The sequence below is a fragment of the Meles meles genome, chromosome 7, assembly GCF_922984935.1.
Source record: "Meles meles chromosome 7, mMelMel3.1 paternal haplotype, whole genome shotgun sequence".
Lineage (NCBI taxonomy): Eukaryota > Metazoa > Chordata > Mammalia > Carnivora > Mustelidae > Meles > Meles meles.
Window position 1 is genome coordinate 116379833 of NC_060072.1, and position 19034 is coordinate 116398866.

Sequence of the window (19034 nt, forward strand, 5' to 3'; positions counted from 1 at the left end):
ATAACTAGGAAATATTTTCTTAGTTTTTAATTTAATCTACCTAAATTATTCCCTGATTCTCCACCAGAGCTGCTAACTCCAAGCAGTGTCCAAACATGTTATGCAGTGAGAGGAGGGGTGAGGAAGGAAGGAGTCAAGGCAAAATATGGCCCAGGGGCCAAATCTTTTCCTCTCCCTGTTTTTGTAAGTAAAGTTTTATTGGAACACAACCATGCTCATTCATTTGTTATTGTCTGTGGCTGCTCTTGTGTTCAAGAGTTAGTTGTAACAGAGGCTGAATGGGTTTCAAAGCCTAAAGTATTTATTATCTCCTCCTTTACAAGAAAAGTTGCCACCTGAGACAATCTATTAGTTCCTCCTTCCCCTTTTCTTGGGGCAACTCTCCTGCAGCCCTTTATTCTTAAGTGTCTTTCTGGACAAATTGTTTTTAAGCTCTATATAGTAACTATTCTGAAAAATTCCTATTTCTCCTTTGTTAGATCCTTCTGTTTCTGGGATCCCAAGTCTTTCTTAATTTGTTTCATTCCCTCCTGATAGAATATATCTTCTATTTCCCTGTTTAAAAAGGCTGCATGGGAATAAATTGATATCACTCTTAATAGAGAATTCTAGGTGGTTAGTCAGTTTCCTTGAGAATTTTGAAGGCGTAGCTTTATATTACCTTCCACCTTCCAGTGTTGCTCTTGATAAATCTAAAGACTTTCCAACTAAGGTTTGCTGTAACCTGTTCTTCTTTTCTGAAAACTTTTGGAATCTTTTCTTTTTCCTCAATGTTTTAATATGGCAAAAGAGGTGCCTGTTATTTATTTATTTATTATTTAATTTTAAAAAGATTTTTATTTATTTATTTGGCAGACAGATCACAAGTGGGCAGAGAGGCAGACAGAGAGAGAGATGGGGAAGCAGGCTCCCTGGCAAGCAGAGAGCCCGATGTGGGGCTCGATCCCAGGACCCTGGGATCACGACCTGAGCTGAAGGCAGAGGCTTTAACCCACTGAGCCACCCAGGTGTCCCGCCTGTTATTTATTTTTAAAATCAAATATTCTGGGTATTGTGTAGACCCCTTTTAATTGGAAAACTCATGTTCTAAAATTAAAAACTGAATTAAAAACTGAAGTTTTAGGGTGGTTTTTTTTCCCCTTTGATAATTACTCTCCTTCTGATTTTCTTTCTTTTTTTTTTTTTTTAAAGATCTTTTATTTATTTGACAGAGAGAGACCACAAGTAGGCAGAGAGGCAGGCAGAGAGAGAGAGGGTGGAAGCAGTCTCCTTCCCTGCTGAGCAGAGAGCCCGATGAGGTGCTCGATCCCAGGATCCTGGGATCATGACCTGAGCCGAAGGCAGAGGCTTTAAGCCACTAAGCCACCCAAGTGCTGCTTGTTCTGATTTTCTTAGGATGCATATTGATTACATGTTGGATCTCTTAGATTAGTATCTCTCAGAAACTGAGTTTTCTTATTTCTTTTATGTATTCCTCTCACCCCATGTTTATGTTGAGGAGGAGAAGGATTTTTACCCCCCTTCCTTTGGAAAATTGCAAATATATATAGAAAAAAATGAATAGTATAATAAACCTGCTTGTACTTGTCACTCATCCTAAATATTCATAAACAAGCTGTTAATTTTTTAATTTTTTATTTAAATTTTTTTTTGTTTAAAGATTTTATTTCTTGTTAGAGGGTGCATGCAAGCAGCAGGTAGAGGGAGAAGCAGACTCCCCGTTGAGCAAGGAGCTTGATGTGGAACTCCATCCCAGGACCCTGGGATCATGACAGGAGCTGAAGGCAAATGCTTAACCGGGCGAGCCACCCAGGTGTCCCACAAGCTGTTAATTTTGAAGCCTATCTCAGATAGCATTTCATTATATTCATAAATATTTTGGAATATGACCTAATAGGGACTCTCAATTTAAAAAAAACCTCATTTTATAATTATCATTATAAAAAGTTAAAAATTGCTTATTTAAGGTTATCAAATATCCCATCATTGTCCAAGTGTCCAGGGGTGTCATAATTTAATACAAAAGATCATCTGCATCCAAACAAGTTCATTCATACTGTAATTGATTAATGTGCTTTTTAGTCTGATTTAAATTCCTCCTCTGTATCTCTTTCCCTCTCTCTTTTTCTTTTCTTTCTTATATGTGTGCATATTTATTGAGAAATCTGATTATCCAGTAGTTTCCTACAGTCTGGATTTTGCTGACTTGTAGCTTGAATAATGCTTGAATATATAATATATATAGCATAGAATGCATTCAGATGACCTCTTTTTTTGAGCAACTTCATTCACTAAGTCTGGTTTTGATGTTCATCCATTTTGTAACATCTGTCAGTAGTTCATTCTCTTACATTTTGGAATAATAATCCATTGTGTGGATATACTTTATCCATTTATCTGTTGATAGACATTTGAGTTAATTTCTTCTTTTTGGCCTTTATGAATAATGTTGCTGTGAACATTCGTGTACAAGTTTTTGTGTGGCCATGTTTTCTCTTGGGTATATATGTGGGAGTGGAATTTCTGGGTCATATGATAATTCTTTTTATGTAAATTACTTTTGTAATTATTTAATTTACTGTTGATAATCATACATATTTACAAATGGTTCTGAGAAAATCTAGTCTAAATTGTTTTTAAATGTAATAAAAATTTTGTAGGTATTAAAATTAATGTTGACATAATGTTATTTGGAAATGTAATAACACATGAATATTTTTTGCAATGTTTTCTTTCTTTCTTTCTTTTTTTTGGTATTTAGAGCCTGTGATTTGTTTTTAGGGTTCATAACACTCATGTGTCTTAGGCATAGTACCTGTGTACTGCCTAAGTGTTAAAAGTCCTAAGATTGGGGTACCTGAGGGGCTTACTCGGTTAGACATCTGCCTTCGACTCAGGTCATATCTCAGGGTTCTGGGATTGAGTCCCACATCAGGCTCTTTGCTTAGTGGGGACCTTCTTCTCCCTCTGCCTGCCACTTACCCTGCTTATGTTCTCTCTCTCCTGTATCTCTCAAATAGATAAACAAAATCTTTAAAACAAAACAAAACCCCAAATCCCTAATATTGCCTGGGTGAAACTCAGGAAAAAGTTAAGGTGGTAATAGAGAACTTTGTGGACACTCAGTGGGAAGTAATCTAAGTGGGAATGGAAATTGGCTTGGCAGAATGTCAGGCATAGGACCATGATGGGGTCTTTAGTAAAGCACAGGGATGAAGAAGACTCGTTTATTTTTACGAATTATCAGACAGCTTGGGAGATGTAGAAGAATAGTGAGGTGATCATGGTCTTGTTTCTTTACTTGCTCTGTATCATTCTTATATAAATTCTTCATGAATAATTACATTAAACAATTTTAATAAGACAGAGGAACTTAGATTTTTAATTATATGAGCTTTCTGTTTTGTAAGCAGAGAATTAAGTAGACAGTTTCAGCATACTTTCAGCTCTTGGTTCATTAAATTCTAGTATGTTTCACTAAGCTAATGTTTTTCTCACCTTGACTTCCATATTTTCCATCCATCTAAAAATGGATTATCACTGCATATATACCCACTCTACCATAAACCTGTTGTTTTTAGCAAAGAAGTCAGTGTCACTCTAATTCTGTCAAAATTTGAATAAAGGTAAAAGGTAATCATGTAGCCGCTAAATAATTTACAGGTAGTGGGCATAATACCATTTTTATAAAGGGAAAAAACTGTTAAAAAGGGGACATTGACAACTTTTTAGTATACAGTACCAAAATAGGCCTTATCTTTTTTTTTTTTTTTAAGGATTTTATTATTTATTTGACAGACAGATCACAAGTAGGCAGAGAGGCAGGCAGAGAGAGAGGAGGAAGCAGGCTCCCTGCTGAGCAGAGAGCCCAGTGCGGGGCTTGATCCCAGGACCCTGAGATCATGACCTGAGCCGAAGGCAGAGAATTTAACCCACTGAGCCACCCAGGCGCCCCAAATAGGCCTTATCTTTAAGAAACACTCCAATAGGGGTGCCTGGGTGGCTCAGTGGGTTAAAGCCTCTGCCTTTGGCTCAGGTCATGATCTCAGTGTACTGGGATGGAGCCCCGCATCGGACTCTGTTCAGCAGGGAGCCTGCTAACCTTCCTCTCTCTGCCTGCCTCTCTGCCTACCTCTCTGCCTACTTGTGATCTCTCTCTGTCAAATAAATAAATAAAATCTTTAAAAAAAAAAGAAAGAAAAAGAAAAACACTCCAACAATTACAGTTCAGGTTGGGTAATGCTCTAAGAGTGGTAAGTCAGAATTTTCTCAAGTACTACATAAAATAGGGCACCTAACCTGGTTTAACTGGGCCCAGGGGAAGTTTTTATTTATTTATTTATATGTTTAAGAGAGATAGGAGAGAGTTGAGCACAGAGGGAGAGTGAGAACGAGAAGCAGACTCCCCGCCAAGCGAAGGGCCTGATATGGGGCTCGATCTCAGGATCCTGAGATCATGACCTGAGTTGAAGGCAGATGCCTAACCAACTGAGCCACCCACGTGCCCCCCAGGGAAAGTTTTTTAAAGGCAGGTATACTACACCAAGACTGTGATATCAGTAAGAGTTAGGTGAATGGCTAGAAAGAGGGAGGAAGAAAAAGAGAAGAATTTTAGGTAAAGAAAACAAAGAGTAAAGGCTGGGTATGTGAATCAGCCTGCCCGAGTTCACTAACCTCAAAGCAGAGAGAAGTTACTGGATTATGATGTCAAGGAAGGGAGTCCCATGAGAAGAGGAAGCTGAAAAGATGCTTATACTAATAAGGACAAATCATAGAAGCTTAGTATGCCAGGTTGTCAGTGAGTTTAAACCTTGTGTTATCTATAGTGGAAAATATCAAATGGCTTTTAAGTATAAGAGTGACGGGTTAACTTTTTGGTTTAGGTAGGTTATTTTTGTCTTTGAGTGCCTGTTCTGAGATTGTAACTTTGAAGGTCACGAATTTTATTAATTGACTGCTGTATCCTCAGAGGCTAGAATGGTGCCTTGCAAGTATTTAAGATTCACCAAAGATGCTAGTAAGGCAGTATAGTTGCATATAGTAATTAAGAGGAAGCGATCCAGCACAGGTGTGAATCCTTTTGAGGCCACCATTAAATAGTGCTGTGACCTTAAGCAGGTTCCTTAATCACCCTATGACTCAGTTTTCTTATGTGGAAAATGGAGAGAATAGTTGGACCTACCTAGTCAGATAGTTCTGAGAATTAAATGGGTTTGTATAAAGTACTTCGAATAGTGCTTGGCTCATAGTAAGTACTATATAAATATTATAGGAATAGATAAATTTAAGAAGTAATTCAGGAACACAGTTGGATAGGATGTGGTGAATAGGGTGTGAAGTGGTTAACGTTGATTCCCTTTGTAGAGCTAGCGCTTTAGGTCCTCCCTATTTCTCCCCTACACCTACTCACAACATACATACACTCAAACTCACTCACTCTTACTCTCACAGATAACTGCTCATCCGTTCTAGTTAGTACTGGAAGTGTACATAAATCCTGGTGGTTAGTCTCTGGTATTTTGAGGAAAGACTGTTGATTCAGGGTGGCACATCCTCTTGGATTTTATTTGGTTTCTCTCTGATTCCTTTTCTTTCTCTTTCTTGAAATCTCTTCCTTGGACTCCTTGAGTTCTTTACTTCTCAGAACAAAAATGTAAGCAGGGCTTCAAGCCACTTCCAGTTGGTGGGCTGGTGGTGTGTAGCCACTTTCTTCCCCTTGTCTCCTTTTTTTCTTTATGCTTCTTCCCTTCTCCCAATTGTTTTCCTACTCCTTATTTTCCTACACAGTAGGAGACAAGAGAAAGGATTTCCTCCTTATTTGGCCTTGCCTACAGGCTAGCTTGGTGTTCACAGTTCTGGTAATTATGGAAAGCTTTGGGGAGAATGTTAAAACACATGTCAGAAAAGTACTCCCTTCTTCAGTTAAATTTAACTTTAAAAGAGTTCTCTTTTAGTCTGTTTTTCTGATGTGATATTGTGAAGCATTTGGAATCTAGCACTTAAGCCAAGTTTCTCTACCCTTTTGTTTCAGAAACTGGCTGACTTCTAGAATATAGCTTGTCTGCTAGGCAAAGAAATCTTTGAGCTCACTTCTGGGCCGGTCAGGGTCACCAGAATCAGAGGTTTCATGCAAGAGCCTTGCTTTCATTAGGTGCATGGGACTGGATACTCTGAGAATCTAAGATGGAGCCTTAGCTCTCTGCTGCAACCCTGATGGTCTTTGAAATCTATACATTGTTTTAATCTTTTTAGGTTCAAGTGGATTTTGTGTTCTACTCTATGGTTCATTTGTTTTGATAGAAATGTAAATTTCCTCCCTAATCTTTTACTTAAACTGAGGCTCTGGGAAGATAAACCCTTTAACTTTCTCGTGTCTTCTCATATTCCCACCTATCTCATTCCCTAGTTTAAAGAGTACATACAAGGATTGGGAGCCAAAACCTTTTTATTGAATGTCTCTTGCATACTTCTCATGATGGGAGTTGGGTTTTTGGCTAATGGGGCCCCAGCTTTTTTCCCTCGACACACTGAGTCTTCTAAATACTTGGAACAACACTCTTGATCATAAATAACTTGTAGTAAAATCTTTCCATTTCCTAGAGTTTGTAGTGAATGTAAATATTCTGTGTAATTCCTTGTCTGGATAGCCATGAAAAGATGGTGGCCAGTGTCTATTGTGTTTTTACTGTGCGCCAGGTTCTGTTCTCACCCCTTTTGTCTATTGTGCTGGTGAATTTTGTGATGCTTTAAAAACAAGTAACTTGTTTGTAGAATTCTTGCTAATGTTACTGTTGTTTTTAATTAACAGATTTCAACACTAAACTTGCACAATGTCTTTGAAACCAAGAGTAGTAGATTTTGATGAAACATGGAACAAACTTTTAACGACAATCAAAGCTGTTGTCATGTTGGAATACGTCGAAAGAGCAACATGGAATGATCGCTTCTCGTATCCTTTTAGTGGCACTGATAAATGTTCTTGTATTGATAGTGATATTGTATTAGTAACTCTGTCAGTGAACATTGGTAAATGTCCTAAAACTGATAAACTTGTTGAAAAGTGAAAACAGTTTTATGCTTATGTAAATGGAAGAGAATGCTGTGTGACTGCTTTCACATATATTGTTTACATTTCCAAGTTCACCTATATGTGTCAATCAACAATTTGAGAACCTTTCATTTGACCGAACTAATTGAGCACTTCTGTATATATCAGGTACTACTGAAGGCTTTGGGAATACAGTGTATACAAAACCACTTTCCTTTCATTCTACTAAGGGAAACAGACAATAAACAGGTATTTTTAAAAAATCTAATGCCAGTGCTTCTACTAGCAGGTAGTGATGGACTTTCTAGGGAAAAATAAAGCAGGGTAAGGACATGGAGAATGGTTAGAGTATGTATGTATGCAACTATCTTTGGTGGGACGGTCATGGAAGATTTCTCTGAGGAAGGTGGTGATACTTGAACAGAGACTGGATCAAAGCGAGGGAGCAAATCCTACAAATATCTGGGGGAAGAATGTTTCAGGTAGAGAGTTTAATGACTTGACAGCTAGAAATATGTTTTTTAATTAAGTTTTCTATATTCGTGAATTAGCAGTTTTATATGAAAATACAAATTTGTGGTTTGTCTAGAACAATCTGAATCGTGGTGTTCTGCATTCCCATATGACAGCAACCCTTTTTCAAGCATATATATACTGTATATATTAATTATACTGTGTGTTAGGGCGCCTGGGTGGCTCAGTGGGTTAAAGCCTCTGCCTTCGGCTCAGGTCATGATCTCAGGGTCCTGGGATCGAGCCCCGCATCGGGCTCTCTGCTCCGCGGGGAGCCTGCTTTCTCCTCTCTCTCTGCCTAGTTGTGGTTTCTCTCTGTCAAATTAAAAAAAAAAAAACACAACACACTGTGTAACCAGGGCATTATGGTTATAAACTGTGGCACACCAAGAAAAAGCCCCCCAATATTAAATACTTCAGCTTCTTAGTATTTGGGAGGTTAAAGGGGTCTCTAGGAACCCTCGGCCACAGGTACCTGGGGCAGAGTCATGGATGGCAGTCTTACCAATTCTACCATTGTCTTCCAGGGACCAAGGCTGGGTGGGCATGCGGACAGTATAGGCACATTGGCACATGTTCACTGGCAGACTGCCACAGGACACACCATACATGTCCTTTCTTAGGGTAAAGAAAGGAGGTAGGGTTGAGGCCTGGTGTCTCTGGGTCCAAATGGCAAGATAGTGCCAGGGCCTTGCAGGAGGCCTTGAGTACTGGCTGGATACTGTAGGAACCAGAGATTCTTTCTCCAGAAAGGGAAGTTAAGATGTGAAGATATTAACCAAAATGTATATGGAGATTCAGTTTTTTCCAACTCTGTGCTGCCCTCTAGCAGTCTTCTGGGACTAAGGGATGGCTACCCTCATCATGTGGGCATATACTCTTTAGAAAAGCTTGGATTTTGTAAGTGACCCAACTTGTTCTTAATGCCTAATTCAGTTTTGTGGGTTTTTTAAAGATTTTATTTATTTATTTGACAGAGAGATCACAAGTAGGCAGAGAGAGAGGAGGAAGCAGGCTCCCCGCTGAGCAGAGAGCCCCATGTAGGGCTTCAATCCCAGGATGCTGGGATCATGACCTGAGCTGAAGGCAGAGGCTTTAACCCACTGAGCCACCCAGGCACCCCACCTAATTCAGTTTTTAATATTAAGCTGACTGTTGATGTAAGAATGGTGAGGTTCTTTTAGACCAACAGCAAACCATCTCATTCATTACATTTGCAGTCATTACTAAGAAACACGTTAGGCTACCTATGTTCTAGCCACTAAAGATAAATAAAATGATAGTAACATTTCTGGAAGCCTTCATAGTTTGCAAGAGTGTTTTATATTTTTTTATATTACTTGGTACCTCAAATAAGCCTGTAAGATTGATGGAGCAGATACAGTTGTCTTTATTTAACAAAGGAGGAAATTGATATTCACATAATGCAGGTAGTAATTGAAGTAGCACAGACTTGAATATGAGATTTCTAACATCTAATTCCCTATACTTGCCAGTATATCTAGAAGATAATTGATATAGATTCTGCCTTTGAAGAACTTACTATTGAATTAGTCTAATTTTTTTTTATGGAACATCATTGATTGTTTTTGCATAGGACTCTTTTTCTTTTTGGCATAGGAATCTTAATAAAATGGAAAATGTTAAATTTACTTGTGTGTTAATGAGGTTTCACTAGACAAGTACATAGGTAGTTTTAAGGCTATTTCAACTGAAATATGAACAGAGAAAGGAGTTGGTCGTAGAAATACCTGGCTTCCTTGGAAAGTATTGCTTCAGTCACTGTTATTTCTAAGATGTTTATTGTTTGATTCATCTGAGATGGTCCAGTTACCTGCTCATGAATTTTTTTCTTCCCTTTAAAATAAAGAATATCTGCAAAAACAATAAAATTAAGAATGGAATTTCTTACTTTAAATTCTATTTTGAAAAATAAAGGACTGTGTTACTAATTATTCTGAAGTAAAATCCTTTTCCCTGTTAATTTGTCCAAGAATACGAGGTTGACGTCTGACCCTTAGGTATCTTAGATAGAAATTTTAGAGGCTATAAAACGTTAATCTTTTGAAAATGAAAAGAAGCCCCCCCCCCATTGTGTATCACCGTATGTGATAGTAATTGATCTTTTTTTTTTTTTAAGATTTTATTTATTTATTTGACAGAGAAATCACAAGTAGGCAGAGAGGCAAGCGGGGGAGGGGGGCAGGCTCCCTGCTGAACACAGAGCCCCATGTGGGGCTTGATCCCAGGACCCTGAGGTCATGACCTGGGCTGAAGGCAGAAATTTAAAGCACTGGGCCACCCAGGCACCCCAGTAATTGATCTTTTATAAAGCATTTTTTTGGGTGTGTGAAATGTAATGTGGTTGACCCTTGGACACAGGTGTGAACTGCGTGTGTATAAAAAAGGTGTTTTGGGGGTGCCTGGGTGGCTCAGTGGGTTAATCCTCTGCCTTCGGCTCAGGTCATGATCTCAGGGTCCTGGGATTGAGCCCCACATCAGGCTTTCTGCTTGGCGGGGAGCCTGCTTCCCCCCCATCTTTCTCTGCCTGCCTCTCTGCCTACTTGTGATCTCTCTCTCTGTCACATAAATAAATAAAATCTTTATTTAAAAAGGTGTTTTGTTTGGAAAGATTTATTTTATCTATTTTAGAGATTTTAGGGAGCGAGAACTGGGGTGGGGAGGGACAGAGGCAGGAGAGTAGAGAATCTCAAGCAGCTTGCCCACTGAGCATGGATCCTGCCGTGGGGCTCTATCTCAGGACCCATGAGATCATGAACAGAACCGAAATGAAGAGCCAGATGTCTGACCAACTGAGCCACCCAGGCACCCTTTTTTTAATCAATTCAGTACTGAAAATATATTTTCTCTTCCTGATGATTTTAATAAGATTGTCTTTTCTCTAGCTTACTTAATTATAAGAATACAGTATCTAATATAATATACAGAAATGTGTTAACTATTTATGTTTCAGGTGAGGTAAAGTCAACAGTAGGCTATTAGTTGTTCAGTTTTGGGAGAGTCAAGTTATACGTGGATTTCCTTCTGCTGGGGGTTGGGCACCCCTCACTCCTTCATTTTCAAGGGTTAACTGGTACATATGTGGAAAAGTTGGTAAGGTGTACATGTGGGGTTGAACAGACAATTATAAAGTAGACACCTATATAATCTGCACAGGTTGAGAACCAGAACACTGTGAGGATCCACCAACTCTCCCCCCACTACATGTCCTTCTCAGTTCACAAGCCCACTCCTTATCTTGGAGGGAGCTACTATTGTGACTTTTGCACCTATTATTTCCTTGTGTTTTTTTTTCTTTAATAGTATAACTGCTTATGTATACAGCCCTAACAATTACTGGTTCTTTCTGTGTTTGGAACTTTATATCAATTGAATCATGCTGTGTATGTATTTCTGTGTCGTAATTTTTTCTTTCAACATATATATGTATGTGATTATTAACTAGTGACTTTGTAAAATATGTATTACTAATCCCATTTTATAGCTGAGGATGTCATGGTTTATTGATGGGATAAGATGACTTACCCTTGTAGGACTGAATGCTGAAGTAAAATGCTCAAGTCTGCTTATACTCTTGAAATGGACATTAAGCTTGTTCTGTCATTTGAAGTGTTTAACATGTGTAAGTACAGAATTTATGGAACCCTGTCCACAACGTTTTTACTAAATATAAATTCCATAAGGGCAAGGCTTCTTACCCATTTTGTTCACTGCTATATTCCTAGCATCTAGCACATGTAGGTATTCAGCAAATACTTGGGGGAGTGAATAGCTACTTTCAACTAAATGTCATTAAGCATATTGTACAGGTGGAATAAGATTAATATTTAGCTAGGTCTCTTGTGTTGATAAGCAGGTTTCTTAACACTGATCCTTCATAAACGTACTGCATCCAGCTACAATGCAAGGCATTCTGGTTGATAGGTAATGTAAATAAAAGACATCAGTTTTATAATACATAACAAATTACCACAAATTTTTTGAGAGATATCCTTTTATTATCTCACAGTTCTGTGGATCAGAGGTCCATGGTGTGACTGCATTCTCTCTTCAGGATCTCATAAAGCTGAAATTAGGAGTTGGCTGGCTAACTCATCTAGAGCTCAGGGTCCTCTTCAAAGCCTGTTGCTGTTAATTGGGAGAATTTAATTCATTGCAGTTACGGGTCTTAGGTCTCCATTTTCTTGTCTCTTGGTTGTGAACTGCTCTTGGTGACTTGGTATACCTCAGTTTTTGCATGTGACTCCCTTCCATCTTAAGTGCCAGCTGTGGTATGGCAAATCTTCCTGTGTTCTCAGACCTCCCCCTCTGCAATTAGCGACAGAGGACTAGAAGCAGATGGGGATCTGCTTTTAAGAGGCTCATTTGATTGGGTTAGGCCCACCTGGAAAGTCCAGGCTACTTTCCCTCTTGCGGTCAGCTGATGAGTAATCATAATTCTGACTTTTTGCTCTGAGTTCCTTTTGTCTAAAGTAGCAGTCCCAGGTGTAGGGTGGAAAATCTTAGGAGGCCATTTTTAGGATTCTGCCTAACACAGGTAATAATATTTCTAACAAAAGCTTTACAACAGCTTAGCGTTGTTTGGAAGTTACCCTTTACTAAGGATTTCTATGAAGTGTAGTGAGGTTTGATGTAGATCTAGATTTACTGTTGTTTTTTTCTGGGTTGGAGTTCTTTGACTGTTTTGATTTACTTTTATTCATGGTTTTCTGCTTTTTGGCAGCTGTAAGGACAATTCCCAAACCCTGCAGTATAATGTAGATGCTCTCCTACCTTAAGGGCAAGCTAGATTCTAAATAGTTTTATGTAAGTCCAAAGTGATTAAATGAGGGGAAATCTAAAATGCCTTCATGAATGTAAAACCAGGTTTTAAAACCAGTTGTACCATTGTCCTCACTTCTAATATATACTCTGTTAGGCATCTTTTCAAACATAGACCAAACATAGACCAGTTTTGACTACATTGAAAAATATTAAAGTAGGTCATCTCCATCCCTGACGATCCTCACAGATTTTAGTAGAACTTATTAACCTTGGTGCCTGCATTAGTAGCCCATCATTTTTTCTTTGATTGTATAGATTGGGAAAGGTTTTATCTGTAGTTTTCTCTGCTTGAAGCATCAGTAACATTTTCACTCTGTTCCAAATGAAATCAGACGAATATTTGATTATTGTAATTCTGTAGCTATACACTTTAAAGTTTTTCCATTTAACCAATAATTTGTACCTTTGCTCTCTAGTTGATGATTTCATAGATACTGCATCTTTTACATGTTGCATGTTTATTCTTTTTCTTCAGAAATGTCAATAAAGATCTGTATTTTTTTATTGTCAGTACTGTTTTGGTCATTGTACCATTTTCAATTTTAAGATAACCTTTCCTTTTTTTTTTTTTAAACTTACCAGCACTGTTTAAAATTTGTTTCCTGTTAGATGTAATATACATAACTTAAAAGCACATCCATATAAATCTCCTACAAGCTATCCCTTCATAATAAGAACCCATAAAGACACAGTGTATACTTCTTTTCCCATGGTTTGGTTTTCTGCCTTTTTTTTTCCCCCCCTTTTTTCCTTTTTTGTTTGTCTTAAAGATTTTATTTTTAGGTAATTTCTACACCCAACATTGGGCTTGAACACACAACCCTGAGATCAGGAGTCTCATGTTCCACTGACCAAGCCAGCCAGGTCCCCCTCTTTTTCTTGTTTCTAATGAGAGTCATCTGCAGTGGCCCTCAGCAGGACCAGGACACACAGGATGAAGGCCTAGGGTAGTGGAGGGGAAGATGAGAGCCCAGACAGAAAAAGACTAGACAGGAAGAGTTGAGGGACAGCAGAGACAGAAGAAAAGAAGGTGGATTTTGCAGCCCAGTGTCAAGACACCCAAAATAATAATACAGTGTTACTTCTCATTTCCAAAGGGGGAGATTTCTTTCTTAGAAAATGGTTGATGGTGTGTGTCCCACTGCTGTGGATAATCTTTACATCCCCATTGTAGAACTCATTGTTTTAGACCCACTATACAATAAAATTGATAGCGTTAATATTCAAAATTAAGCCCAAGCATAGGTAACATCTTTTTTTTTTTTTTTAAGATTTTATTTATTTTTTGACAGAGATCACACGTAGTCAGAGAGGCAGCCACAGAGAGAGGAAGGGAAGCAGGCTCCTTGCTGAGCAGAGAGCCCGATGTGGGGTTCGATCCCAGGACCCTGGGATCATGACCTGAGCCGAAGGCAGAGGCTTTAACCCACTGAGCCACTCAGGCGCCCCTAGGTAACATCTTTAATAGAGAAAATAAATGATTTTGCTTCTGGCCAACACTGTCTTGGTTTTAACAGAGTATAGAACTTTTGCTCTGGAACAGTTTTGGTTTTTGGCTATGAGAGTTTTTATGAGTGGAAAGTTCATAATAGAGGAATTTTTATATCCTGGCTCCCTAAAGAGTGACTTAAGGAAAAGATGACTTTGGAGAAGAGAGTGTTTAAATCTAGAACTGGCCTTCTCCAGTTATTTCCCATTTTTTGTTTTTTAAAGTGCCTTCTCTAAAACCAAATCATAATTGGATCGTAGAGGGTTGGGTGCTCTTCTCAGGGCTTAAGTATTTCCAAGGTGGTTAGATATTTGAATAGGTTAGAGAAAAATAGCACATTTAGGAATATGTTTTAGTTAGTTAAGTGACATTATACAGTGTTAACTGAGACCCCAAACTATGGTGAGTTAAAAAATTGAAAGATTTATTAAGGCAGACTCCATTAAAAAAGACACAAGTACATCCTCGTTGAGGATGTCAAACAGTATATAAATCCTGTATATGGATTGAAATGGGAAAGTCTCCTTGTATTCCTTGCCCTGCACAGATCCTTTTTCCCTAAGTGAAAGGAAGGTAAGTCCTGTAGCCTGAGTCCTTTTAGCCAATTTTGTTTACATGTGCATGCAGTGGATATTTTGAGATACTAGATTTGGTGACACAGAACATTTGGGCACATAATTTAGCATATCATACTGAAATTACAGTATTGAATCATGTTAATTTTTCAATATCAGGTTGTGTATTTTAGAAATAATTGTATTGTGACTTCAGGGGGAAAAAGATGGAGCAAATATGATAGATGAAATCTCGAAGTAGGTATTCAGAACTTAAATATCTTAAGTGCATCACACCTTTGCCAAAGGAATTGATCTAGATCCTGTCTAAATTTAGTCTTTATTTTTTTTTATTTTTTTTTTTTTAAAGATTTTATTTATTTATTTGACAGATAGAGATCACAAGTAGGGAGAGAGGCAGGCAGAGAGAGAGAGAGAGAGAGGAGGAAGCAGGCTCCCCGCCAAGCAGAGAGCCCGACGCGGGACTCGATCCCAGGACCCCGAGATCATGACCTGAGCTGAAGGCAGCAGCTTAAACCACTGAGCCACCCAGGTGCCCCTAAATTTAGTCTTTATTAAAAAAAAATACATTTAAGTGTAGTATACACACTGACATAGTAACATACAGGTGAATTTTCATAACATGAACATACCCATGCATACCCATGTACCCAATAAATAGCACTCCTAGCATCCCAGAAGTACCCTACATTCCCCCTCAGTCACTAGAGGTAACTACTCTCTTCTAATATGTTTAATTCTGACAACACTTTTATATCTGTTTTTACTGGGGTAAGATTGTGATGAGTAATTGAAATTGAGTATAAATGTATGATAAAACTCTTAATGTGGTGAATTAGGACTCCCACCCCCACCCCCACCCCCGCCGAGGAGTTTATAGCTAAAACCTCCAAGCCGGATCCAGGAGCTCATTTAATACATTATTTTGGAGCACCTTTCTTCTGTATTTATACCTTGCTCCTTCTCTCCCCAAACTATTGTCAGTTCTCTACAGAATTTCTGTCCAGATAAATTTCTAAGTTTTTTCTTAGATGATGTATGTTAAAATTTCTATTTTCTTTGTAATATAGGTTAATACTTTTATGTTATTGTTAGTAAATAATTCTTATATACTATTTTACTTAATCTATTTTAAAGAGGTTCATTATATCTTGATTGATTTAAAGTAATCATAAGTGTGTTTCTTTACTATATATTTTTTTTCTACAAAAATACCTGGCACAGGAGCACCTGAGTGGCTTAGTTAGTTAAGCATCTGCCTTCAGCTCAGGTCATGATGTCATGGCCCTGGGGTTGAGCCCCGAGTCGGGTTCCCTGTTGAACCAGGAGTCTTTTTCTCCCTCCCCTCTACCCCCCCACTTCATACTCTCTGTCTCTGTCTCTCAAATAAATAAATAAATCTTCAAAAAACAAAAAACCTGGCACAGCAGTATTATACTGTATGGATATTTTTGCTTCTTTGTGTTTTTTTAACTGTAAAAAATTTTTTTATATTTAGCAGTAGTATATTGAAGAATATATACATTAAGATTTTATTATTTACTAATTATGTGTAATGAAAACAAATAAAAGGATTTAGAAGGAACCTGGAAAAGTCTGACCAAAATCTACCCATCCATGACCTCATAATGGAGAGGGCTGCTTATTCTTTCTGGAGTAAGGATACTAGGTAAATAGAGCACATGACGTTGATTCCCTACCTCATCACCAAGTGTTTGATAAGTGCGTCTTATGTATCAGGAATTGTGCCTTGGATCTGTGAACCTAGAGATGATTAAGAACAGACTAGTGTGGATGACAAAGGTATTAATAATTTCTATTGTATAAAAGTACTATAGAAAAAGAATATATCAAGTGTTATGGAGATATAGAAGAGGAACCGTCTTCATCCTACCTCTATATCTTTTTATAATGAAAGTTTGTTTCTTAAAATTTTTTGTTTACTATTTTTTTTAAGATTTTTACTTGTTTATTTGACAGACAGAGATCATAAGTAGGCAGAGAAGCAGGCAGAAGGAGAGGAGGAAGCAGGCTCCCCACTGAGCAGAGAGCTTGATGTGGGGCTCGATCCCAGGACCCTGGGATCATGATCTGAGCTGAAGGCAGAGGCTTAACCCACTGAGCCACCCAGGTCCCCCACTATGATCATTTTTAGTAATCTCTACACCCAAGGTGGGTGTAGAGAACTCACAACTCTTGAGATCAAGAGTCATATGCTCTTCCAACTGAGCCAGCCTGGCGCCCCCCGCCAACCTCCGTATTTTTAAGCAAAATTTTTATTTATCCCAATTCTTATACTAAGTATGCTGAATTTATTTATAATATAAATAAAAATATATTAGTATATTAAATACTTGACTCCGTCCCAAATAATCAACCTTATTTTCAGTTTTTATTTGCATCTTTAATGTTCTCAGCTTGCTTCATGTATGCTTCATCTTCAACATCTGGTCAGTGGTGCACAGTTTATGAAGCACTTCAACATTCATGAACTTAATTTGGGTCTTAAAAGGATTCTGTAGAGATATCAAGAGAGGATTTATTATCTTTAACTTAGAGATGAGGAAATGGCAACACAGAAGGGTTAAGAGGCTTGGTCAAGATCACCGGCTAATAAAACTAAAGTCTCAATCAGATCCCATTTCCTTTGACTTCTGTTTAAGGACTGGCTGCTACAGCATATCTCCCCCTTGTGATACTTAGCAAGGTGGTACTCAAAAACTTAATTGATAAATTGATATTTCTTTCATTGTATAATTCTTCTTATGGAATAAATACCAAAGGATAGTGTGTGGGTTATAGGATGTTCTGATGAGTGCTATGATGTGGGAAACTGTGTCAAATGAGTAATTTCTGTAATTGTTTTGTTTCTCACAATTGTATAGACATACCTGCTTGTGATATTCCATAGCCCTTTGTTGATATTATGCTTATGTCCATTCTTACATAAGCCTTATTTTGTAGGTTTCTGGGTAATTTGATTTTACAGAATGCTGCCCTGAATTTTAAGCTCTTTGAGAAGAACCATTTTCCTTACAATGCTGTCTAATAATTCTCAAGAAATATTTGCTGAATGAGTAAGTGAATAACACAGGGCTTTTTAAAGTAAGCATGGCTATATATATTTTACTTTTTCTATATCTGTATAATCTTAAATTGCCTGAAAAACCTTAAATTGCAAACTTGAGTTAAATCTCTTGTTTTAAAGTAGTATCTCCAATATTGAATATGAAAACCTTAACAATTTATCTAGAGATATCTATGCTTTATGTGTGGCCTATCCTGAACCCCTTGGAGAAAGACTTTATACAGAAACTAAGATTTTTTTGGAAAATCACGTACGGCATTTGCACAAGGTAAGAAGTGGTACATACATGATACAAATATGTTTGTAGCTGGGTAGTTACTATTAGGCTAGTTTACTGTTTTCCAGTGCAGAACTTATATCATCAGGTTAAGGTTATTTGCTTTGTTTCCTAAATAGCATTTTTTTGATTATATGTATTTAAGGTTTGTGAGTTAAGCATTATGTTAGATTCTCCAAGGGAAATCAATTTAGTTATTCAGGATTATATAACTAGTATCTGAAAATAGTAGCGTTTCAAATCAAGGTTTGTTCAACTTTAAAATTTGCTTATATGTCCTCTGGATGGTGTTTATCAGAACCAAGTTTTCTCTTACTCTTGCTTCCCACCTCTTGGTAAATCTCTGTCTTTATTATTTTCAGCCATTTAGCTGCCTCTTCATATCCTACATAAAGTCTTACAAAAACCTAAAATGAAAAAGGGAAATGGTAAATTAAAAAGCATGATAGAAACTGTTCCTGTGACCACTTATTTTAGTTAGTATGCCACATGTACAAGGGCAACATCACAGACTTGATCTGTGTATGAACAAAGAATTTGCGGGATTTGGCTGTAGACAGTATTTCTTATTTTGGACTACTGATCTGATCAGGAACTGGAAGAGATCACTTACTGTCTGGGCTAGAAACGACTCTGCCCTTCATTAGCTGTGTGACCATGGGCAACTCAATCTTCCTATGGATTGAAATTTAAGTTTCTTTATCTTTAAAATGGAGACACACTAGAGGATATTATGCTAAGCAAAATAAGTCAGTCAGAAAGACAGTTATCATATGGCTTCACTCACATGTGGAATTTATGAAACAAAGTAGAGGATCATGGGGAAGGGAGGGAAAAATAAAATAGGATAAAATCAGAGAGGTAGATAAGCAATAAGAGACTGTTCTAACTCTAGGAAACAAACAAAGTCGTTAGGGGGAAGGGTAGGGGAATGGGGTAACTGGGTGATCATTAAGAAGGGTATTTCATGTAATGTGCACTGGGTGTTACATGCAACTGATAAATCCCTGAACTCTACCTCTAAAACTAATAATGTTAGTTAATTGAATTTAAATAAAATAAAATAAAAATTAAATGGAGATATAATAACACTGTATAATACTACGTCTAACCTTGGATGTGGCTAGGTGCAGATAAATTTTAAAGTGGTGATAACCCCAGAGCACAATTGATCATGTGATGTTTCCCTTTTAAAACTT

General features: G+C 37.7%; 1 protein-coding gene across 4 annotated transcripts in view; it reads left to right on the plus strand.

Moving 5' to 3' along the window:
* Nucleotides 1-19034, plus strand: part of CUL2 (cullin 2) — a 108423-nt gene that overhangs the window by 16999 nt on the left and 72390 nt on the right. For all 4 annotated transcript variants that reach the window (XM_046013326.1, XM_046013327.1, XM_046013324.1 and 1 more), the window contains exons 2-3: nt 6809-6949; nt 17724-17826. In XM_046013326.1, coding sequence (XP_045869282.1) covers nt 6831-6949; nt 17724-17826 — 222 coding nt within the window. In that variant the 5' untranslated portion in view covers nt 6809-6830. The remainder of the gene's footprint in view (nt 1-6808; nt 6950-17723; nt 17827-19034) is intronic.